General features: G+C 43.0%; 1 protein-coding gene across 1 annotated transcript in view; it reads right to left on the reverse strand.

Annotated features, from left to right (window-relative positions):
• LOC142651748 (dynein axonemal heavy chain 5-like) overlaps window positions 1-26,057 on the reverse strand; it is a 298,958-nt gene that overhangs the window by 270,073 nt on the left and 2,828 nt on the right. The window contains exons 3-7 of the mRNA XM_075826792.1: window positions 7,188-7,288; window positions 6,866-7,054; window positions 5,614-5,688; window positions 5,425-5,526; window positions 435-506 (exon numbers count right to left, since the gene is read on the reverse strand). Coding sequence (XP_075682907.1) covers window positions 435-506; window positions 5,425-5,526; window positions 5,614-5,688; window positions 6,866-7,054; window positions 7,188-7,288 — 539 coding nt within the window. The remainder of the gene's footprint in view (window positions 1-434; window positions 507-5,424; window positions 5,527-5,613; window positions 5,689-6,865; window positions 7,055-7,187; window positions 7,289-26,057) is intronic.

The raw sequence follows: 26,057 nt of genomic DNA on the forward strand, positions 1-26,057 counted from the left end.
TATCTCTATGCTTCTGGAGTGTGGGAGGAAGTTAGTGTACTCATAGAAGCCAACTAAGCAAACATGTAGCGTACTCGTAGAACCCAACTAAGCAAACATGTGAAGTACTCGTAGAACCCAACTAAGCAAACATGTGAAGTACTCGTAGAACCCAACTAAGCAAACATGTAAAGTACTCGTAGAACCCAACTAAGCAAACATGTAAAGTACTCGTAGAACCCAACTAAGCAAACATGTAAAGTACTCGTAGAACCCAACTAAGCAAACATGTAAAGTACTCGTAGAACCCAACTAAGCAAACATGTAGAGCGCATGCTAGCAGATGTAACCTCTAATTGTCCTCATGGCCTGTGGTAGATGGGAATTTACATATACTCTAGTAGATAACATGAACATTTGTAGATGGCATGGTGAGCCATAAGATAGAATATCACCTGAATAATGTTGGCTGTAGAAATTGCTTTATCTGTTGTTCGCAAAAAGAAGAGGCACGTCCCTGTTAACCCCTGAAAGAAAAGACAAAGAAATTACTATTTTTGGACCATATTTTTTTTATTTGTAGCATTAAATTGGCTTTGAAAAAAATTTCATCTATTACTAGTGTACGACAACTAAAAGCAATATATCCTATAATAACAATAATACTAATGTGGTCTATGGGAAGAAAAAGGTAAATAAATCTAGTTAGCTCAGTAAAGTTTTATTACGTCTATTTATGTTATCCGATGGGCCTGCATGGAGTGGTGTCCTTCCCCAGCTGGATTATGTACTAGGTCATATCGAAACGGCAAGTAGTTTTTATACAGAGGTTGATCATGACTACTCTGTTTATAAGAAGTTGAAGGAAAAATTGCAGCATTCGGGACACGGCGCCTGACAGGTAAGTACTCAATCGATGTATATGTTTTAGGTATTTTTATTGTCAAAAACACTGCGCGTTTCAGGACCGGACAGGTCCCTTCCCCAGGCTCATACGGCAATACACAAAAAGAATTATACTTTTATACACAGAAAGACCGGGGGAAAAAACAGCAAGGAAACGTCTTTTTCCCGGGATGACAGTTATACTTCAGTTTGAAAAAAGAGGGGAGGAGTGAGGATTTCTCAAGTAGCTGACGTCAAATGTCAGTATGGAGAATCCAGCAACGTATAGTAATAGCCCTCCCTATGATAGCATGCATGTTTTGAATCGATCATTTAGCATTTCTATCTCGAAAATGTACTGAGTCTGCACTTATGTATACAGGGCCGCCATCACGAATTTCAGGGCCCCCTACAGCTAAATTTTCTGGGCCCCCCTACCGTGGCACCGCCTGTTAACGGTACTCCGTCCAGCACTATATCATGGCACCCAGGGCCGCCATCAGGGGCGGTATTATGGGTACTGATGTGAGAGGCCCGGCCAAACCTAATTGAAAGGGGGGCCCGGCAACTGCCGCGACTTGCCTTTGGTAGAAAAAAAACAGGCCCCTGCAATGGGGCCCGTTTTTTTCACCAAAAGAATGTCGTGAGCTGCGGGCCCTCCTTTCAATTAGGTTTGGCCGGGCCTCTCACATCAGTACCCATAATACCCCCCGTGATGGCGGCCCTGGGTAGCATGGGGGTCGTCATGGGGGCCGTCAAACACTGCCGCCCGTGCGACCGATCGCGCGCACCCGCAAACTCCCGTGCATGCGCACCCGCGACCGCCTGGAACCGCGCACCGAATTTTGAGGCAGATTTTGACCTGCCCACACTATCTTGCCGCGTTTTTTGCCCGCGGCGATTAAGGACAGCAGACAAAAAACGCAGGGAAAAATGCATTTTCTGCCTCCCATTGATTTAGATGGGAGGTCAGAGGCGGAACCGCGGCAAGAAAGGATGTGCTGCTTTTTATTTTTTCCGCGACTGGCTCCCATTAATTTCAGATTAAATCAATGGGAGGCGGTTTTGGAAGTTTTTGGGTGCTGATTCTGACGCAGTGTCCGAGTCAATATCAAGGGCCAAAAACTCTGTGAACTGGGCCTTATTGTTAGGGCTTATTCAGACGAACGTGTAATACATCCGTGCAACGCGCATGATTTTCACACGCCTCGCACGGACCTATGTTACTCTATGGGGCCGTTCAGACTGTCAGTGATTTTCATGCAGCGTGTGTCCGTGTGTCCGCTGCGTAAAACTCACGACATGTCCGATATTTGTGCATTGTTCGCGGAATTGCTGCTCCTCTGTTGCAGAAATGCTGCGGTTCTGCCGCAAAAAGCACACATGAGAATAAAAAAAAAAGGCACTTTTTTAAATTTATAAAAAAGTTTAGACATACCCCGGCCGTAGTCCTGGTGACGCGATCCTCTATTCTTAGCGCAGCCCGGCCTCCTGTCATGACGTTTCATCCCATGTGACTGCTGCAGGTCACATGGTCTACAGCGTCATCCCAGGAGGCGGGGCTACGTTCAGAAGAGAGAGATGCGTCACCTAAACTACGGCCGGGGCAAGTCGAAACGTTTTTTTCCCTGCAGGATTCCCGCAGCGGACAAGCCTCACGAAACCTGCGCCACTATTTGGTGCGGTTTTGCTGGCGGAATTCCCTACGGCTACCGGGGCGGATAAGCTGTGTAGTTTTACTCAGCATGTCCGCCTAGTGTGTTCCTTATGATGTCGCTCCTGGAGCTGCTGCCGGTCTCTAAATAGGCAATTGGTCCAGTAGAATTTGGAATTATTTTTTTTTGTGAACCAGCTTAAAAAAAATACAAAACTTTTGTGTTAGGGCCTGTTCACATCAACGTTCACTTCCGTTCCGTCTGAGGTTTCCGTCGGGTGAACCCCGCAACGGAAAGTGAAAGTGACAGCTTCCGTTTCCATCACCATTAGCGCAGTCGACTACGCTATTGATTCCGTCCGAAAACCTGCCGGAATGGTGACGAACGGAAACCATTAGCGATGTTTCCGTCACCATTGAGATCAATGGTGACTGAAACGGAAGCTGTGCTGTCACTTTCACTTTCCGTTGCGGGGTTCACCCGACAGAAACCTCAGACGGAACCCCGGAACGGAAGCGAACGGTGATGTGAACAGGCCCTAACACAAAAGTTTTGTATTTTTTTAAGCTGGTTCACAAAAAAAAATAATTCCAAATTCTACTGGACCAATTGCCTATTTAGAGACCGGCAGCAGCTCCAGGAGCGACATCATAAGGAACACACTAGGCGGATATGCTGAGTAAAACTCCACAGCTTATCCGCCCCGGTAGCCGCAGGGAATTCTGCCAGCAAAACCGCACCAAATAGTGGCGCAGGTTTCGTGAGGCATGTCCGCTGTGGGAATCCTGCAGGGAAAAAAAGTTTAGACTTGCCCCAGCCGTAGTTTAGATGACGCATCTCTCTCTTCTGAACGTAGCCGAAGTCAGATGGGATGAAACGTCATGACAGGAGGCCGGGCTGCGCTAAGAATAGAGGATCGCGTCACCAGGACTACGGCCGAGGTAAGTCTAAACTTTTTTATAAATGTAAAAAAGTACCTTTTTTTTTCTCATGTGTGATTTTTGCGGCAGAACCGCAGCATTTCCGCAACAGAGGAGCAGCGATTCCACAGAATAAATTGACAAGCTGCGGCTTAAAAAGCCACACTGCAGGTCCATTATTTTTGCATCGTGTGAATGAGATTTGTTTAAACCTCATCCACTCGGCTGCGACTGTAATACGCTGCGGATTTTCCACAATAAAATGTGTTGCATAAAATCCACAGCGTTCATGCCTAGTGTGTTCCTACGCTAAGGCCGGATTCACACAAGCGTGTGCTTTTTGTGTGCGCAAAAACGTGGCGTTTAGCGCATGCAAAAGGTCATAACTGCTCCGTGTGTCAGCAGCATATGATGCGCGGCTGCGTGATTTTCGCGCAGCCGCCATCATTATGACACTCTGTTTGTATGTTTGTAGCACGTGGTGCTTTTCTGTTTTCATTCATAGTTTATACAGCTGCGGAAGTGCTGGGCGTGATTTTCTTGCACCCATTGACTTCAATGGGTGCGTGATGCGCGAACAATGCACAAATATCGGACATGTCGTGAGTTTTATGCAGCGGACACACGCTGCGTGAAAATCACTGACAGTCTGCACGACCCCATAGAGTAACATAGGTCCGTGCGAGGCGCGTGAAAATCACGCGCGTTGCACGGATGTATTACACGTTCGTCTGAATAAGCCCTAACAATAAGGCCCAGTTCACACAGTTTTTGGGCCTTGATATTGACTCGGACACTGCGTCAGAATCAGCACCAAAAAACTTCCAAAACCGCCTCCCATTGATTTAATCTGAAATCAATGGGAGCCAGTCGCGGAAAAAAGAAAAAGCAGCACGTCCTTTCCTGCCGCGGTTCCGCCTCTGACCTCCCATCGAAATCAATGGGAGGCAGAAAATGCATTTTTCGCTGCGTTTTTTGTCTGCTGTCCTTAATCGCAGCGTGCAAAAAACGCGGCAAGATAGTGTGGGCAGGTCAAAATCTGCCTCAAAATTCTTTAAGGAATTTTGAGGCAGATTTTTTCGGCCTGCAAAATACTCTGTGTGAACAGGGCCATACATAAACAGCACTTTGAGACACTTTACTCACCGTGTCAGAAGAGCTGCTCCCACTCCAGTCCTCTTCAGGCGATGTCTTCGGTCCAGATGTCGTCCTTCACCTCCAGGCTCCAGAAAATGGCGGGGATCGTAGAACTGCCGCCGCGCAACAACTAGACTCCTCCCCCTCTCCTTACGCAGCCACGCTCTGGAGAAGGAGGCGGAGTCGGACAAGGAGGCGGAGTCGGACGAGGAGTCCGAGGCGGACGAGGAGGACGAGTCGGAGGCGGGCCAGCAGGTAAGTAGACTGCGCCGCTGTCCAGTGTGGCTGTCCTTCCCCCTAGATCTTGTGTTGCGGGCGCACCGCCTCCCTCTCGGCGGCGCGCCTGGTCGTTCGCGCGTGCTTGCGCGCGTGCGCGCGCTCGTACGCGCGCAAGCGGGCGGTGTTTCGCGGCGGTGATAAGAGGGGGGCCCGCCGCTCACGGCGGTGTTTCACGAGAGGGGGGCCCGCAGCTCACGACATTGTTTTGGTGAAAAAAACAGGCCCCATTGCAGGGGCCTGTTTTTTTCTACCAAAGGCAAGTCGCGGCAGTTGCCGGGCCCCCCTTTCAATTAAGTTTGGCCGGGCCCCCTACACTACTACCCCTAATACCCCCCTGATGGCGGCCCTGTATGTATACATACATATTTGACGCTGTATGCGGATATTGAATAATTCGGTAGTGCGAATACTCTTGTTCTTATAGTACGTATCACCCCCTTTCCTTGTAGATTGTAAACTTGTGAGCAGGGCCTCCTCTTCTTATGTATGTGTTGTAACATCATTCATGATTGTAATTGCATCATCCATTAAAATATTTACAATGTATTGACAACAATAAGGACACGTACCTCATTGGAGCCCATGGTGATAAAAAGCTTCTTCTGTACATGTGTATACGAGGCATTCAGATTTGCTCCTTCCACCCACATCGGAATACTTGCCTTACTTGGCTATGATATAAAAGGAGTAGATAAGACTTATGATGTGAACTGTGGAGTAAAATTAATATCAAGGCATGACAATGTTTCTCTACATACCTGAGAAACTTCTTGGTAAAAAAAGATAAGTTTTTTCGATCCATTAGCAGCAAAAAAATCAGCTATCAAACTGAACTAGAAGGAAAAGAAAGAAACACATTAACACCAGTTTATCACTATTCTAAGCATAACAAATGAATCGAAAGGGGGTGAGTGGAGCTTAAGGGGGGATCTAGTCTATGCAAGAAGTCCAGTGGCCCATTCATTACCGGCAGTGCTGCCCAGGCTGGGTGCCCTATCATAAACACCTCATGCTGCCCTGCATAACATAAGACTCACTTTTGCGTGACTTGAGTGAGTACACATGTATTTTTTATTTTTCCACGTTTTTGGGTGGAAATACTTTCCAATAAAAAAAAAAGTATGACAATAAAAGTGTGGGCATGTGTAATAATGTGTAATAATTCTCTTTGACAGCATTTTATATCATTTTATTATTCATTATTGCCTCTGCTGCCATTACTAATAATGAATGGGTTGTTTAGCATTGTTGTCTTTTTTATTACAGCTCGGCTGGAGTGAATGGGGCTGCGTTGCAATGCCACACTCAGCCTGTGGACAGGTGTGGCACTGTTTTTGGAAAAACTCAGTCATGTTTTCTAATCCTGGACAACTCCTTTTAATGAATGGAGTTATTTATTTCAACTATTCTTATTAGGCACTGTTTATACACATTTCTGATGGATCCATGACAGAAACATCCTAATGGAACTCATTGACTTAAATAGGGTCTGTGATGTTTTGTTTTTGTCTACTGGTTATAATAACTTAGGAGGCTACACTGTTCTGCCAGATAAAACTACAGAACCCTGAGAGAACAGAGGCAGGAAACGATTTTCTGTCAAAATGACAGTATAGAAGAACAAAAAAAACACTGTGGACGGTCTAAGGCTGTGTTCACATCACCGTCTGTGTTCCGTTGAGGGGTTCCTTCGGAGGTTTCCGTCGGGTTAACCCCTCAGAGGAAAGCAAACGGAAACCTAAGATCCGGGGATGTATTCTGCCATATTTTGGGTATTATGAGGACAATTGATTACTACCACACAGGCTTTGTTTTTGCATTCTCAAATTGAACATTTGTCTTGAATACTTGTTATTTTACTTCTTTGTTATTTCCCCAATTGTAAAGCACTGCCAATATGTTGGCCCCATCTAAATTTTATACTGTAGATTGAAGAGGATGGACTGGTTGCAACCTTACAGACTACATAAAACCACTAGGTGTCACTGTTGACCAAGATTTTATTTTTACCTTGTCATCAGATATAAGAAAGTCTTCCACTTCATTTTCACCAATTCCTAATCCATCAGCCAGTTTGGAAACCAAATATTTATGCCTCGCATCCAACTGAGCTCTTCTCTCATCCTTTGTAACTTTAGCTAGTTTTGCCATTTCCTTCCTGGCTTCATTAGAAAGCACATTGTTCTTTTTACCTGCTGGCTGTGAAGTAAAAATAAAAAAAAATACATAAAAATAAAAGTGAAGTTCTTTACACTTCTTTATGAATTGTTTATATTGTTGCCTGGACTTATTCTACTTGTTCATTGCAATATAAATATAAATGGCTACTTACTGGAATCGGTACAGTGGGCGAGGACACTGTGTTTGCTGATCCTGGAGCCAAGCTTTGTCTCTTTACCGCCCCTCGACGTCTCTGACCCTTGGTTTCTGCATCTGTCAATTATGTAACACATGGATAAACATTAGGGCTAAAAAGCTGGATAAGGTTTGCTTTGGACGTCAACATTTTTGGCCCAACTGGTTTAGGCTTCGATCACATCTGCATTTGGACTCCGTTTATGGGTTCTATTGGACCTGTCATGAATGGAATCCAAACTGAAACAAACGGAAACCACCTGTTTCCATTTGCATCACCATTGATTTCAATGGTGACGGATGCGGTGCAAATTGTTTCCGTTTGTCACCGTTGTGTAAGGGATCTGTTGTTTTAACAGAATGAATAGCGCAGTCAACTACGGTATTGATTCTGTCAAAACGACTGAGCCCTTACACAAAGATGACAAACGGAAACCATTTGCACCGGATCCGTCACCATTGAATTCAATGGTGATGCAAACGGAAACCTATGGTTTCCTTTTGTTTCAGTTTGGATTCCATTCATGGGCTCCCCTGACGGAAAGGTCCGACGTAATCTCATGAACGGAGTCCCGATGCAGATGTGAACGAAGCCTTTAGAGTTGTGATTCGTTTACAGATGTAGCAATCCTTATGTTGACTCTGATAACTTGCTGCAGTATGATAACTTATCACTTAAGCCATTGAAAAAGTTGAGTTATAATTTCCTGCTACTGTGTATTTAATACGTTAAAAGTCAAGTTAAAGATCGCTACATCTGTATACCCCATTAACACATTCTTCAAGATTTTTGCAATGTTACTGTTAACCTTTGCCTGTTCACAAAAGCTTTCACCATTATTATCCAATAAACAACTCCAGGGCCTATATCTAGTGTGCAGGAAAGCAATCTTGTCTATGATGCCAAACATTCATTTGTACTATAACAAAAAGAATTACAATAGCTACACTGCCACAGTGCAGTATAATAGGAGTGACTAATGCTGGTCATAGCAGTAACAATTATTCTTAGCGATCCAAATGATTTTACGCTCATAAACAAACCTTTCATCTATAGCACTTAAAAAAAAAAACAGTTTGGTCCACTGATCAGAACACAGAGTTTTTGGCGCTGATTTTGATGCGGAAACTGCTGTATAAATTCATATGTACAGAGTTCCCCCTAGTGGTGGCTGCAGGCAGCCAGTTTTATGATGTACTATGTGAAGGGAAGCAGGATATTTAGAATTCTATCGAGAGCTTTCTAAATGTATTTATGCCAGTTATCAAATACATTGAACAATATGGTGTTCATCCTAAATATTTTGCAAGAAAACAAGTCCTTTTCCCATAGAACTTTATGGTCCCATCTACTATTAGCTGCTAAAGCTATGATACCTTTATATTGGCAAAAAGAAGAGGCTCCCCCAATAGCACATTGGCTCAAAAAGATAGCCCAAATTTTGAGGTTAGAGATTTCTTGCTCAAAGGAATCCAAGCAAATATACTAAAGTTTGGCTTCCTTGGCTCAATTTTCTTTCGGACCCTTCAGGCTATAGTAGCCACTTGTCTCCATAATGCTTTTGGCTACGATACACACCCTTCTAGTTCTGATAATCCATTCCATATATTGGTTCTATAGAGTCCCTTTCAACACGCATAACATGCAGCGACATATATTTAATGGATGTGTAAGTAATGTTTCACCCTGTTTTCATATTTCATATCTGGATGTTATATACTGTAAATGGATCAGTCATTTCTCTGACTAAAAAGACAAGTACTGATTTGATGTATGTCATACTTGCTTTGGTCATTCACCATATTTTACATTATGAATGTGATATTGTTTAGAGCGATGACACAAAATAAAAGATATTTGAGAAGAAAAATATGGCGTTCAGACTAAGTACCACATTTATGAAGCACCTGTTCTCCTTTTTCAGACCTACAAGTTGGGTAAAGTTGGCGAGGCTTCAAAGTCATGTGGAGTGCAACTAAACGATCCCTCCACTTTTCTACTTAGAAAAGTGTTGGAAAAGGTTTCATCAACAGTGCGTGCACCATTGATAAACCTGTGAGGGTATGTTCACACGAGGTCATTACGTCCGTAATTGACGGACGTATTTAGACCGCAAGTACCGGACCGAACACAGTGCAGGGAGTCGGGCTCCTAGCATCATACTTATGTACGATGCTAGGAGTCCCTGCCTCTCTGCAGGACAACTGTCCCGTACTGTAATCATGTTTTCAGTACGAGACAGTAGTTCCACGGAGAGGCAGGGACTCCTAGTGTCGTACATAAGTATGATGCTAGGAGCCCGGCTCCCTGCACTGTGTTCGGTCCGGTACTTGCGGCCGAAATACGTCCATCAATTACGGACGTAATGACCTCGTGTGAACATACCCTTAGGGTATTTTCACACGCAAACGCAAAATACGTCAGAAATTACGGAGCTGTTTTCAGGCGAAAACAGCTCCTGAATTTCAGACGTTTTTGCAAGTACTCGCGTTTTTCACGGACGTAATTGGAACTGTTTTTCATTAGAGTGAATGGAATGAAAAACATCCCAAGAAGTGTCCTGCACTTCTTTGACGCGGGCGTATTTTTACGAGCCGTCTTTTGACAGCGACGTGTAAAATTACACCTCGTCTGAACAGAACATCGTAAGACCCATTGCAAGCAATGAGCAGATGTTTGCAGACATAATGGAGCCGTCTTTTCAGGCGTAATTCGAGGCGTAAAATGCCTGAGTTACGTCTGAAAATAGGTCGTGTGCACATACCCTTACTCTCTGCACAGAGGGAGAGATACTGGCATACCACTCGCATGGTGCATCAGTATTAGGGGGAGTTCACACTGAGTTTTTTGACAAAATTTTTACGCGGAAACCGCGCTGCTTCCAAACGGCTGAAAATGTCTTTCAATGAGAGGCGGAGGCGTTTTTTCCCGCGAGCAGTAAAACTGGCTCACGGAAAAAAGAAGGGACATGCACTATCTTCGGGCGTTTACGCCTCTGACCTCCCAGTGACATCAATGGGAGGCAGAGAAAGCGTATTTCGCCTGCGGTGCTCAATGGCCGTGGGTGAAAAACGCTGCAAAAATCGGCATGCAGGCAGAGCAAAATCTGTCTCATAATTCCAAACAGAATTTTGAGGCAGATTTTCCTCCTGCAAAAAACTCTGTGTGAACCCAGCCACAAAAGAGCTCCCCGTTCAAAGAGCTTTAATAAAATTACGGTAAACATTTACTTCATAAAAACAAAATATTTTTGTCGGAGCCCTTAGTGGGGGTGGGCCCCATAAAAAGTTTCACCATATGGCACTATGACTTCTTTGTTAGCACAGGCAGTTTTGCCTTGTACTACAGTGAATGGGATGAGCCGCTGCGCCTATGTAAATAATGAAGAGGGGCACCGTGCCTTCGTTGTGCTAAATGGCAGGGGTTTTGGGAAAATGGTAACACACAGTTGAGGATTTATTCATATATTTACAGAAGGAGTAACAGAGGAATGGCACAATGTAAAAGTTTAGGAAAAGATGCTGCAGATTTGTTATTTTTGAGCAATGCAATTATTTACTAAAATATACGTCAGAAGAGCTGAGAGGTCAACTTTAAAATGGTAGGTCTTGCTGCCGCTGTGTATTCTGGGTAACCCCTGAATAGGTTCCAGTAAAACCCTGACTGGAAACACTGCTTATTGGGAATGCCTTCTATTGCTGGCATCAAATATAGCTTAGTATTGGCGCTAATAACCGCTCGGCCCCAATCCGCTCCCCTGACAAATAAATATTCCATCCATTTTCACAGGGATTACTTGTTTTTTCTTAACTGTGAATCCATGTTGCCAAGATTTGCGCATATATTTTGTTGTCATAGTAACTAGAGTGGTTTACACAGTTCAATAATAAACAACTGTAATCAAATTCCAATTTACGTACTCAATATTTAATATTTAAAAGTCAATTGTGAGATTCGTGCAGGAGAAATTACCGCTTGTTCCTTCCGGTAAGTGTGTAGAAAACCTTTAGCTGCAACAATAACAATAGGAAATTACTTTCTATATCAATTCTTCAATCAAATCGATCAGTTTTTAAGAAATAAATATGAAGATGTTCATCACAAAATAGTCTTTATCATCCTGACAAATGGTTTTTATTATAGTAAAAAAAAAATTGGACCGTTGTAATACAGAATGCCGGTTAGGTAGGAAACGTTTTTAGCATATATCCTTGGTCAAATATTAGCAAAACGTAGTGATTAACCCCTTGCCGCCGCAGCCATTTTTAGTTCCCCCCCCCCCCTCATTTTCCAAAAGCCGTATTTTTATATTTTTTCATCAAAACAGCTTATTTTTTGCAGGATGAGTTGTAGCTTTAACAGCACCATTTATTGTACCATATAATGTATTGGGAAACTGTAAAAAAAAGTTGTGAGGTAGAATTGGGAAAAACAGTGATTCCTCCATTGTTTTTTGGATTTCGTTTTTACGGTGTTCACCACGCAGTAAAAATTACATGTTTAATTTATTCTGCGGGTCAATATAATCTTGGCAATACCAAATTTATATAGTCAGTTTTATGATTTGCTACTTACTATTTGTTGGAAAAAAAACAAAAATTGTTTCGCCATATTCTAAGATTAAAATGGAAACACGGCACTTGGATATTAACCCCTTCCCATCGCAGCCAGTTTTCTGATTTTCACTTTCGTTTTTTGTGATTTTTTGTGATTATTTTCTGATTGGCGGGGCAAGTCAATCTGCCCTGCCAATCAGCGCTTTTCAATGACGTTAGCGGCGCGATAACGTCATCGTGACACATCCATTGTTGAAAGGCGCTGATTGACAGGGCAAGTCATTCTGCCCTGCCAATCAGCGCTGTCGTTCAGCCACAGCAGAGAAGAGAGCAGGCGTGCATTGACACAGGACCGCGTGGGAACGGGATCAAGGTGAGTATATAAAGGGGTTTTTTTTCAACTTAAAAGTGTGAGTGGCATTATCTACACGGGGCAGCTATATGTGGGACACTATCACAGGGGAGGCTATGTGTGGGGCAGAGTGTAAAGGGGAGCCTATATGTGGGACACTAAGGGTGGGCTATATGTGGGGCACTGTATACAGGGGAGGCTATATGTGGGACACTATCTACCAGGGAGGCTATATGTGGGACACTAAGGGGGGCTATATGTGGGGCACTATATACAGGAAGAGCTATATGTGGGGCACATTCTACAGGGGAAGCTATATGTGGGGCACTATCTACAGGGGAGGCTATATGTGGAACACTATCTACAGGGGGGCTGTATGTGGGACACTATATACAGGGGAGGCTATATGTGGGACACTATATACAGGGGAGGCTATATGTGGGGCACTATATACAGGGGGTGCTATATGCGGGGCACCATCTACTGGGGGGCTATATGTGGGGCACTATCTTCAGGGGATGCTATATGTGGGGCACTATCTACAGGGGAGGCTATATGTAGGACACTATCTACAGGGGGGCTGTATGTGGGACACTATATACAGGGGAGGCTATATGTGGGACACTATCTACAGTTGGTGCTATATGTGGGGCACCACCTACTGGGGGGATATATGTGGGACACCACTGGGGGGCACTATCTACTGGGGGCTATATGTGGGGCACTATCTACAGGGGGCTCTATGGAGGGCACTATCTACGGGGAGCACTGTGTGTGTGTGTGTGTGTGTGTGTGTGTGTGTGTGTGTGTGTGTGTGTGTGTGTGTGTGTGTGTGTGTGTGTGTGTGACACAGTGTATGGTGTTATTATAATTGGGGACACAGTGTATGGTGCTATTATAATTAGAGGTGCAGTGTATTATATTTAGGGGTGTGTGTCACATTTAAAGTGTGTGTCACCATCAGAATTTTATCTTCGTTTATAGGTGCAGAAATGTTTGAATAGTGAGAAGCTGAAGACATCTGAGCGGCAAACTGCAGAAATGGACCGTGGCCGGGAGAAGTCATCATAGAGGATGGACCGGATGGAGAAGGAAAGAGAAAAAGAAGAACTAGAATCTGAGAAGTCACCGGTGAGTCACTTAATGTACATGTTTATGCTGCCTCTAATCAGCAATGTAGTCACTGTATGATCTGCAGCGAGATGATGGGTGGTATGATATTTTTTTTGTGAAAAAGCAACTCCAAGCATATCCTTACAATTGTTCATTCCATGCTGGGAGCTGTAGTTTTACGCCGTACAAACCTATGCTTCAGAGTTTGCACTAAATTGAGCTGTATTTGGGCTGGTGTTGTATATATGTACTGAGCTTGGTTCTAGGGCTGTATATATGTACTGAGCTTTGTTCTGGTGCTGTATATATGTACTGATCTTGGTTCTGATGCTGTATTTAAGTACTGAGCTTTGTTCTGGTGCGGTATATATGTATGAGCGTGGTTCTGGAGCTGTATATATGTACTGAGCTTGGTTCTGGAGCAGTATATATATATACTGAGCTTGGTTCTGGAGCAGTATATATATACTGAGCTTGGTTCTGGTGCTGTATATATGTACTGAGCTTTGTTCTAGTGTTGTATATATGTACTGAGCTTGGTTCTGATGCTGTATTTATGTACTGAGCTCAGTTCTGGTGCTGTATATATGTACGGAGCTTAGTTCTGGTACTGTATTTATGTAATGAGCTTGGTTCTGGAGCTGTATTTATGTACTGATCTTGGTTCTGGTACTGTATTTATGTAATGAACATGGTTCTGGAGCTGTATTTATGTACTGAGCTCGGATGTGGTGCTGTATATATGTACTGAGCTTGGTTCTGGTACTGTATTTATGTAATGAGCTTGTTCTGGATCTGTATTGATGTACTGAGCTTGGTTCTGGTACTGTATTTATGTATGAGAATGGTTCTGGAGCTGTATATATGTACTGAGCTTTGTTCTGGTGTTGTATATATGTACTGAGCTCAGTCCTGGTGCTGTATATATATGTAATGATCTTGGTTCTGGACATGACCTGACAATATTTCTAAACATTCCCCTGTATGTTGTTTTCAGATGCAGAAAAATCGATCTAATCAACTTTTAAACCGGCGCACGCTATATGCTAATTACTCATAAAGGGTCATGGGGCGGTGCCGCTATCTTGAAGAGCCAGAGTCCTGCTTCCAAACCCAATTTTCCATGATTGATTGACATCTCTCTGATGCAGGACAGCCAGGGGGATGTCAATCAAAATCTGGGGGGCGCCGTTTACATTTTTGTCTCATGCAGCAGAAAATCTAGAATCGGCCCTGCGGACAGTGGTGAACAGAAGTACCAACATTACAATAACTGCTGCCTCCTGTTGTTTAAAACCACATCTTTCTGAGATTTATTGCTGTGTACTCTGCAATGATGGGAAGGAGCACTGCAGAAATTAGGTATAGTGCTTGTTGGCCAAGCCACAGCTAATCCGCTCTAGACTTATTTGCTGCACTAATGCCTTGCTAAGTAGCGCACGTCTCTGGCACCGCAGTCTGCATGTACAAATCAAACCTAACGCTGGTTGGCTGAGCATCAGCCAATCAGTGATGGGCCTGCTCTTTCTACTGCTCTCTGAGCACAAATATGCATTTTGTGTCTTCTAATGTATATGGGGCATTTGTGTGCGTTTTGTTTTCAGTGTGAGTGGTATATGTGGTATAAGTCTTGTATGTAAGTGTTATGTGAGTTATGTGTTTAGCATTTGTGTGGTGTGTGCAGTATGTGTCTAGTTTAAGGGTATGTTCACACGGCAGCCTCCGTAATGGCTGAAATTACTGAGCTGTTTTCAGGAGAAAACAGCTCCGGCATTTCAGCCGTAATGGCATATGCACGCGTCTTTCGCTGCGTCCATTACGGACGTAATTGGAGCTGTTTTTCCATGGAGTCCATGGAAAACGGCTCCATTTACGTCTGAAGAAGTGACATGCACTTCTTTGACGCGGGCGTCTTTTTTACGCGCCGCCTTTTGACAGAGGCGCGAAAAAAAAATGACCGTTGGCACAGAATATCCTAAGACCCATTCAAATTAATGGGCAGATGTTTGCCAACGCTTTTGAGCCGCATTTTCGGACATAATTCGGGGCTAAAACGCCCGAATTATGTCCGTAAATAGTGTGTGTGTGAACCCAGCCTAAGTAGTGCGTGAGGTATGTGTTTGGTACGTGTCTAGTGTGTGAGTGTTATGTGTCTAGTATGTGAGTGGTGCCTGCAGCATCTGTGCCACGTGTGAGTAGTGCGTGTTCAGCATGTGTCCTTGGTGTGGGTAGACGTGTGGCATATGTCTTAGGTGTAAGTGGCGAGAATGGAGGATATATATTAGGTGTGAGTGGTGTACGTGCGCATGTGTCCTAGGTGTGAGTGGTGGATGTGCGGCATATGTCCTAGGTGTGAGTGGGGGATGTGTTCTAGGTGTGAGTGGTGTGCGTAAGCATGTGTCCTAAGTGTGAGTGGTGTGTGCACGTGTCCTAGGTGTGAGTGATGTGCGTGCGCATGTATCCTAGATGTGAGTGGTGTGCATGCGCAGATGTCCTAAGTGTTAGTAGTGTGCGTGCACATGTGTCCTAGGTGTGAGTGGTACGACTGAAGCATGTGTCCAGCTTGTGGGTTGCATCTGTGCATCATGTGAGTGTGTGTGTATATGGCTGAATATAAAATATAAATCATACTATTTAGTTACAGTATGGTGATATTTTCGCATCGTATAATATTATAATTTGCAATCTTTATACTTCAGTATTAGGCCATGATCAGGCAATTAGGATTTGATTAGGACTAAGTTCCTGATTCCACACCTAAATCCCTTTCAAAACCACTAAAATTCTGCATCCATTACAAGTGAATGGGCTATTTTATACCCCATTCACATGCAGCGGAAAGAAGTCTGCTTGAATTTTTTTCCGCTCCGCAAAACAAATCCTCTGGAATAATGAGCATGTTCATTATTCTCGAGGAAAAGCAGTGGATTCATTGCAGTGGGAGCTATCAGGACTATTCCTCTTTTCATTTACACATGGTTTAATAAATCTCCCCATGTCTTGTATAGCTGAAAGTTGGTCGAATGTACTCCAGCCCAAAACTGGCAGCTGCGTATGGCCTGCGGTGGGCCTGTGTGCTTAAAAATGCCAGGGATGATTTTAAGTCCCAGTCCGGACCTGTCTGGGTCAGTGACAGATAGCAAAGTCAGGTCCAGTAATCAATATCAGGAGGCAAGAGCTTGGTACACAGAAAAATCGGATCAAGCAGAGTCAAGCCAAAAGCTGGGTCAAATACAGGGAAACCATGACTAATAACCATGCACTGAAACAGTGGAACAGTTCCCCTTTAAGGCCCAGTTCACACAGAGTTTTTTGGCAATGTTTTTGATGCGGAAACTGCGCCAAAAAATGGACGAAATCGCCTCCCATTGATTTCAATGGGAGGCGGGGGCGTTTATTTTTTTATGCTCTTCCTTCCCGCGCTTCCGTATCTGACCTCCCATTGAAATCAATGGGAGGCAGAGAAAGCATTTTTCGCTGCGTTTTTTTGACAGCCACGGCTGAAAAACGCAGTGAAAAACACAGCAACAAACACGGCAAACAAAGACACATTCCTAATGGAAATTTGAGGCAGATTTTTCTGCCTGCAAAAAACTCCGTATTTTTCCCGTCAAAAAAACGGACCCCCACCGTAATTCATGTGGCAGATCCACCACTGTATTGGGACCTACGTTATGAATGAAAGTCACAACACAGATGTGAACAGAGACTTTACAGGTTACATATCGTTCCACATATGGGAATCTATAATACATCATCTCTGTTAATCATTAGTTTATTAACCCCTTGAGTACCCAGCTCATTTTGGCCTTGAGGACCAGACCCATTTTTTCAAATCTGACATGTATCACTTTATGTGGTAATAACTCCGGAATGCTTTTACCTATCCAATTGATTCTGAGATTGTTTTCTCGTGACATATTGTACTTTAGTTTAGTGCAAAAATTTGGTCGATAAATTCATTGCTTATTTGTGAAAAACACCAACATTTAGCGAAAATATGAAGAAATTATGATTTTTCCAATTTTAAATGCATCTGCTTGTAAAACAGATAGTAATACCACACAAAATAGTTACCAATTAGCATCCCCCATATGTCTACTTTATGTTTGCATCGTTTTTTGAACATCCTTTTATTTTTCTATGACCTCACAAGGCTTAGAACTTTAGCAGCAATTTCTCATATTTTTAAGAAAATTTCAAAAAGCGATTTTTTCAGGGACGAGTTCAGTTCTGAAGTGGTTTTGAGTGCCCTATATATTAGAAAACCCCATAAAACACCCCATTTTGAAAACTGAACCCCTCAAAGTATCCAAAACAGCATTCAGAAAGTGTTTCAACCCTTTAGGCGTTTTACAGGAATTGAAGGAAAGTAGAGCTGAAATTTTCAAATTTCATTTCTTTTTACAAAATTCATATGTAATACATTTTCTTCTGTACCACAGAAGGTTTTACCTGAGAAACGCAACTCAATATTTATTGCCCAGATTCTGCAGTTTTTAGAAATATCCCACATGTGGCCCTAGTGTGATAATGGACTGAAACACAGGCCTCAGAAGCAAAGGAGCACCTCTTGGATTTTGGGGCCTCCTTTTTTCAGAATATATTTTAGGCACCATGTCAGGTTTGAAGAGGTCTTGTGGTGCCAAAACAGTGGAAACCCCCAAAAGTGACCCCCATTTTTTAAACTACACCCCTCAGGGAATTTATCTAGGGGTATAGTTAGCATTTTGACCCCACAGGTATTTTGCTATATTTTCTGGAATTAGTCTGTGAAAATGAAAATCTACTTTTTTTCTGGAAAAACGTAAAAATTTCTAATTTTTGCAAGAAATAAAGGAGAGAAAGCACCCCAACATTTGTAAAGCAATTTCTCGCGATTACGGAAATACCCCATATGTGGTAATAAACTGCTGTTTGGACCCACAGCAGGGCTCAGAAGGGAAGGACCCCCATTTGGATTTTGGAGCTCTGATTTTACTGGAATGGTTTTCAGTGCCGTGTCACGTTTGCAACGCCCTGGAGGGACCTAAACAGTGGAATCCCCCCAAAAGTGACCCCATTTTGGAAACTATACCCCTCAAGGAATTTTTCTAGTGGTATAGTTATCATTTTGACCCCACAGGTTTTTTGCTGAATTTATTGGAATTAGTCTGTGAAGATGAAAAGAGACTTTTTTTTGGAAAAAACACTGAATTTTCTAATTTTTATAAGGAATAAAGGAGAAAAAGCACCTCAACATTTGTAAAGCAATTTCTCCTGATTACGGAAATACCCCATTATGTGGTAATAAACTGCTGTTTGGACCCACGGCAGGGCTCAGAAGGGACGGAGCACCATTTGGATTTTGCAGCTCAGATTTTGCTGAATTGGTTTCTGGGGGCCATGTCGCATTTGCAGAGTCCCTGAAGTACCAGTACAGTAGAAATTTCACAGATGTGATCCCAATTTGGAGACTATACCCCTCAAAGAATTAAATTAGAGGTGTAGTGAGCATTTTGAGCCCTCAGGTCTTTTATAGATTTTATTAGAATTGGTCCGTGAAAATGAAAACATTTTTTTTTTCCAATAACCTGTAGCTTTAGCTCAGAATTTTTCATTTCCACAAGGAATACAGGAGAAAAGACACCCCAAAATGTGTTACACAATTTCTCCTGATTACGGAAATACCCCATATGTGGTTGTAAACGGCTATTTGGACATACAGCAAGGGTCTAAACGGAAAAAGTGCAATTTCGTTTTTGGAGTGGAGATTTTACAAAATTTGTTTTTGACGCCATGCTGCATTGCGCTGAGGTACGAGTACAGTGAAAACTCCCGAGAAGTGACCCCCATTTAGGAAACTACACCCCTCGAGGAATTCATCTAGAAGTGTAGTGAGCATTTTGACCCCCAAAGGTTTTGCAGAAATTAGTGCACAGTGGATGTTGCAGATTGAAAATTGACATTTTCCACATTTATGCTATTTCAGTGCCCAATGCGTTGGGCCCAGCTTGTACCACTGGAGACATACGCCCCATAAATTGTTAAGCAGTTCTTCAGAGTACGGTAATACCCCATATGTGGTCATAAACTGCTGTTTGGGCACACTGCCAGGCCCAGAAGGAGCGCCATTTGGCTTTTGGAGCGCAGATTTTGCTTGGTAGTAGTTTTGTTTAGTGTTTTACTGGTGTTTCAGTTTATAATGTGGGGGCATATGTAATCTGTGCGGAGTACATACATTTTTTGCGTGACACACTGTCGTTTTTATTGGTACCATGTTTGGCTACGCGCGACTTTTTGATCACTTTTTATTCCATTTTTTTGGAAACAACGAAATTCTGCCATTGTTTTTTATGGTATTTTTTTTAAGGTGTTCACCGTGCGGGATAAATAATATGATATTTTTTTAGGTCAGGCCGATACGAACGCGGCAATACCTATTATGTCTAGTTTTTGTCTTTTTTTTCATTTTTTTTCTAATTATAAAGGGCTTGATCAGGGAAACAAGGCGATTATTGTTTTTATTACGTAAAACTTGTATTTATTTATTTATCTAAAACTTTTTTTTTACTTTTTTTCACTTTTTATTTTACACATACTAGGGGACTGGAAGATCTGATCTTCTGATCCCCTGCACAATACACTGCACTACTTCTGTATGTACTGATGTAGTGCAGTGTATTGTAACTGTCACTTTACAACTGACAGTTGAGCCTATTACGTCCTGCCTTGGGCAGGACCTAATAGGCTCCCGTACCTGGCAACCAGGAAGCCATTGCTAGGCTTCCTGGTTGCCATTGCAGCCATCAGAACCCCGCGATTTTTCGCGGGGGGGGCAATGGGGTGCAGAGGGAGCCCCCTCCCTCTGTATCAATCACTTAAATGCTGCTGTCGCTATTGACCGCGGCATTTAAGGGGTTAAACTACAGCGATCGGAGAGGACAGTGATCGCTGTAGTTGCAGTGGGATGTCGGCTGTATATTACAGCCGACATCCGATGAAGATGGAGCGAGCACAGCTCCTGTGCCCGCTTCATCCTCAGGGTGTTACTATACGCCCATTTTCGGGAAGGGGTTAATAAAAAGTGTTTGGTTTTTTTTACACCGCTTTCTCTGATCTCCTCACGTATCTCACAGAAGTGAGGAGATCAGAGAAAGTAACAGGAGCTTTCTCCTGCAGACGACGTCACAGACGGCTGTGATTGGTCAGTCTTCAGAGACTGACCAATCATAGCAATCGCCACTGCTAATTGGTCCCCAGGCCGGTAGCAGAGACGGTTAGCTGTAAATGACAGCTGCCGCCGCTGTTCTGTCACTATGTGATTTCACATTGTGACAGTTTATTCCTGCGCCGTAATAGTACGTCGAAGGTACGCTGGAATAAGCGGCCAGCGACGTACTATTACATCGAAGGTACGCAAGGGGTTAAACAAAATACATAAATAACAATATAAACAAATATAAGTACGAGTTTTTTGTAGGCAGAAAATATCTGCTTCAGAATTCCTTCAGGAATTTTGAGGCAGATTTTGACCTGCCTGCGCTTTTATTGCCCCGGCTTTCGCGAAATTTTTCGCCCACGGCCATGAAGCTAATGCAAGGACCGCTGACAAAAAACGCTGTGAAAAACACTCGGAAAAGCTCCTCCCATTGATTTCAATGGGACTTCAGACGTGGAAACCGTGGCAAGAAAGGACATTCTGCTTTTTTTCCCGGGAGCAGCCAAAAGCTGTGTGGGAAAAAAAACAGCTCTGCCTCCCATTGAAATCAATGGGGGGCAACGGCAGCCATTTTTTGGTGCTGATTCCGACTCGGTTTCCGCGTCAAAATCAGCGCCAATAAACTCTGTGTGGACAGAGCCTTAAATGGAAACCCTTAAAAGACCTGATGGACTCCTTGTATAACAAAAAATAGTCCTAAAGGAAAGGCAGGGTAAATGGGGAAAGATTAGACTTCATAAAAAGAATGAAACAAATTGTGCTCATACCAGCTAATATATACTATGATAAAATATAGCCCTAGGAGCTGATTTCAGTGGCTGGACTTTGGATGATACTTACATGGGATACTTGCACAGGCATAATTACAGCAATAGTAAATACAGTATAGCAGCTGCTACAGGGTCCGGTGCCTATGGCAAAAACTTTTTGGCCGGAAAACACATGGCAGTGACTTTCTGTTTTCCATCCCTACTATGTGGGTTCTTCTTTGTACAGGAGATCTGATATATACACTACTATCCATCCTTTGGCTGCTGCTTAAGGCCTCATGCACACGACCGCGGGCCGCCTGCAAATCACAGACCGTGCACATTGCCGTGTACAGTCATATCAATGAGCCCGGACCACAAAATCCGTCCGTAATAAAACATGTCCTATCTATTTGTGGTCCAGGCTCCCGGGCAATGCACGGACCAAGGAAACCACGGTCGTGTGAATGGGTCAATAGAAATGAATGGGACCATAATTCACCTGCAGATTCACCCGTTTGTGTGCATGAGGCCTAAGTAAAAGTAGGAATACTGCTGTTTGCATTACTACAGTTCGGTTTACCGTTAACAAAGCAGAGAACTCTTCCTTAAAACCTTAGTGTCTAAGCCTGTTTTGGCCTTGTGGACACAGCCGATTTTTGCAAATCTGACATGTGTCACTTTATGTGGTAATAAACTGCTGTTTGGACCCACAGTAGGCCTCAGAAGAGAAGGAGCACCATTTGGATTTTGGATTTCTGATTTTGCTGGAATAGTTTTCAGTGCCGTGTCGCGTTTGCAATGCACTGGAGGGATGAAAACCGTGGAAACCCCCCAATAGTGACCCCATTTTGGAAACTACACCCCTCAAGGAATTTTTCTAGGGGTAAAGTTAGCATTTTGACCCCACAGTTGTTTTGCTGAATTCATTGGAATTAGTCTGTAAAGGTAAAAATCTACTTTTTTTCTGTAAGAACGTAGACATTTTTAATTTTTACAAGGAATAAAGGAGAAAAAGCACCCCAACATTTGTAAAACAAGTTCTCCTGATTACGTAAATAGCCCACATGTGGTAATAAACTGCTGTTTGGACCCACACCGGGGCTTAGAAGGGAAGGAGCGCTATTTGGCTTTTGGAGCACAAATTTAGCTGGAATAGTTTTTGGGTGTCATGTCGAATTTGCAAAGCCCCCAAGGGACCGAAACAGTGGAAGCCCCACAAAAAGTAACCCCATTTGGGAAACGACACCACTTTAGGAATCTATCTAGGGGTATAGTGAGCATTTAGGCCCCACACGTCTTTTGCAGAATTTATTAGAATTAGGCTGTGAAAATTAATATCAACATTATTTCCACTAAAATGTTGATTTTTTTCAATTTCACAAAGGATAAAGGAGAAAATGCACCCCAACATTTGTAAAGCAATTTCTCCCGAGTACGGCAATACCCCACATGCGGTCATAAATGTTTTTTCATTAGAAAGTAATTAACCCTTTCCGAACTGATCCATGTTTTGCTTTTTTCTTTTTCGTTCTTCCTTCCCGCTTTCCGAGAGCCACAACTTTTTTATTTTTCCATCAATAGAGTGGTGTGAGGGCTTATTTTTTGCGGGACGAGCTGTAGTTTTTATTGCTACAATTTTTTGGTACATAAGACTTTCTGAGCACTTTTTATTACACTTTTTGGTAGAGCCAAAGTGACCAAAAAACTGCGATTTTGCCGTTTAAAATTCTTTATTTTTCACGGCGTTCACCGTGCGAGTTCAATAATGGTATATTGTAATAGCTTGAACTTTTACGGACGCCGCATTACCAATTTTGTGTATTTTGTTTATTTTTTTACATTACTTTAGAGAAAAAATTTGAAAAGGGTTTCTTTTTGGACTTTAAATATTTATTACACTAATAATAACTATTTACTTTTGTTTTTACATATTTTATTAGTCCCCGTAGGAGACTTGAACCAGCAATCGTTAGATCACTGGTAGAATACACTGCAATACTAATGTATTGCAGTATATTGTGATTTTTACAGGCTCCTGTAACAGCATGATCGCTGTTTCTGTCCGTTAGTCCCGGGTATCAGCTGTAATACACAGCTGACACCCGCAGCGTATGGCGCGGGCTCAGCGCGTGAGACGCTCCATATATCCCACACCACGACATGCTATTAAGTCATGGTGCGCGAAGGGTTTAATGCGCAGCGGATGGTGCAGATTGAAAATTACAATTTTCCACTGATGTGCCATTTTAGCGCACTATATGTTGTGCCCAGTTTGTGCCACAAATACCACATAAAATATTAACCGGGTTCTCCCGGGTATGGCGATGCCATATCGGTGGACGTAAACGGCTGTTTGGGCACACTGTAGGGCTCAGAAGGGAGGGACGCCATTTGGCTTTTGGAGCGCATATTTTGCTTGGTAGTAGCTCTGGCGTTTTGCTGGTATTTCAGTTTATAATGTGGGGGCACATGTAGGCTGGGCAGAGTACATCAGGGCATAATAAGAGGGTATAATAATGGGGTAAATAAATAATAATCCACAGATATGTGGCCAGTGTCGCACCCGATCCTATCCGCTTTTGGAACGCTCTGCACATTTTGCATCGCCATAATCTGGGAGCCGGAACTTTTTTTTATTTTTTCACCACCGGAGCTGCGTGAGGGCTTATTCTTTGCGGGACAATCTGTAGATTTCATTGGTACCATTTTGGGGTACATGCCATTTTTTTTATCACTTTTTATTCCATTTTTCGGCAAGCCAGGTGACCAAAAACCATCAATTCTGACAATGATTTTTATTTATTTTTGACGGTGTTTACCCTGGGCTATAAATGACTATTATACTTTATTCTGCGGGTCGATTATGGCGATACCATATGTATATTGTTTTTTTATGTTTTGCAGCGTTTGCGCAATAAAATAACTTCTTTATAAAATAAATTATTTTTTGTGTCACCATATTCTGAGAGCCATAACTTTTTTATTTTTCAGTCAAAAAAGCTGTGTAAGGGCTTGTTTTTTGCGGGACGGGTTGTAGTTTGTATCGGTACTATTTTGGCGTACATGCGACTTTTTGATCACTTTTTATTGCATATTTTGGGAGGGGTAGTGACCAAAAAATAGTGATTCTGGCATTGTTTTTCGTTTATTTTTTTTGTGGTGTTCACCATGCAGGAAAAATAATATTATAGTTTTATAGTTGGGGTCGTTACGAACGCGGTGATACCAAATATGTGTACTTTTTTTTAAATGTTCATTTTTTTCCTATAATAAAAGACTTATAATAGGAAAAAAAGCAGTTCTTGTTTATATCACTTATAACTTTTATTTTTACACTTTTTTTTTAAAACATAATTATTCTTTTTTTTACTTTTTTCACTTGTCCCACTAGGGGACACTTAGACTTGCAGCTCTGATCGCTGCTGGAATACATTACACTACACACGTAGTGTAATGCATTCCAACTGTCATTGTGACGTGACCGTCACACTGACAGGAAGCCTACGACGGCCACCCTCCAGCTGGTCCTCATAGGCTTCTGTACATGGCAGCCCGGAAGCCATTGTCCGGCTTCCGGTTGCCATGGGTACCATTGCCAGCCCCCGTGATTTCACGTGGGGGCTGCCGATCGGATCGGCGCTAAACACCTTAATTGTGGCGTTCAAAATCGAACGCCGCAATTAAGGGGTTAACTGCTGAAATCAGCGGCGATGGGCCACTGATCGGCAACGGGGAATGCAGGGCAGACACCCTGCACAGTTAACCGCCGCTGCGGTGTAGCGCCGCGCGGCGGTTAACTGTCAAAGCACAGACGTAACTGCACGTCAAGGTGCGCGAACTTACTGCTCACCTCGACGTACAGTTACGTCAAGGTGCGCTAAGGGGTTAAAGGGCCCATACACAACATTATCAGGGGTTTATGGTTCTTGCACACTGGGAATCTACATACATGGTACAACATTATTGTTGCATCAGAGGGTTAAATACGGTTACCCTCAGATACTGCAGGCACAGTCTAAAATATGTGTTCATGTTTCTTGCTCACTACGTACCTGCATACATTGTACAACGCCATTGTTAACAGAAGGTTAGGCACGATGACCCTTGGTTACTGCAGGCACAGTCTACTGGGAGTGAGCAAATTTAGACATTATAAATTGGCCACAATGTCGGTTTGTGTTTTTTCTTTTCTTTTGGCCTTTGTTTGCTTTTTAATGATTACAATAAGGCCTCATGCACACTTCCGTTGGCCGTCGTACAACCGTTAATGACGGATCCGTGAAACAAGGACCGCAAACGGATGGCTTCCGTGTGCAGTCCGTTGTTTCACAGACCAAATGAATGAAAAGGCCGAGACTGTTCTGTCAAAAACGGACAGACGTAGGACCTGTCCTATTTTTGACGGAACGGCCGCACGGTTCCGTTAAAACAACGGAAGTGTGCATGGCCCCATTGAAATGAATGTGTCAGGGTGCTATCAGTTAAAAAACGGATAGCACCCTGACGAAAAAAACTGAAGTGGGCATGAGGCCTAAAGGTTATATTCTAAATTGTCTCCCCCTTCTGGATATAATGTATTGAGCACCTGGTGGGAACTCCAGATAAATATACAATATATTTTGGATTTTTGTGCCCATACACATTAGATTTGTCAACCAAACCCGCCAATTTTGGCGGGACTGGCCAACCATGTATATGACCCTACTTTCCCCCGGACAGCAGATATTGGGGTAAAGAAGGATCTCCTATTCCCCTCTACCTATTGAGTGCACATACATGCTTGGGTATAGCTGTTGGCTGAACCATACAGAACTATGTAAAAAACATACGGTAAATAAATAAAGCTGCCTGTGTGAACAAAGGTTCCGCTAA

The sequence above is a fragment of the Rhinoderma darwinii genome, chromosome 5, assembly GCF_050947455.1.
Source record: "Rhinoderma darwinii isolate aRhiDar2 chromosome 5, aRhiDar2.hap1, whole genome shotgun sequence".
NCBI lineage: Eukaryota > Metazoa > Chordata > Amphibia > Anura > Rhinodermatidae > Rhinoderma > Rhinoderma darwinii.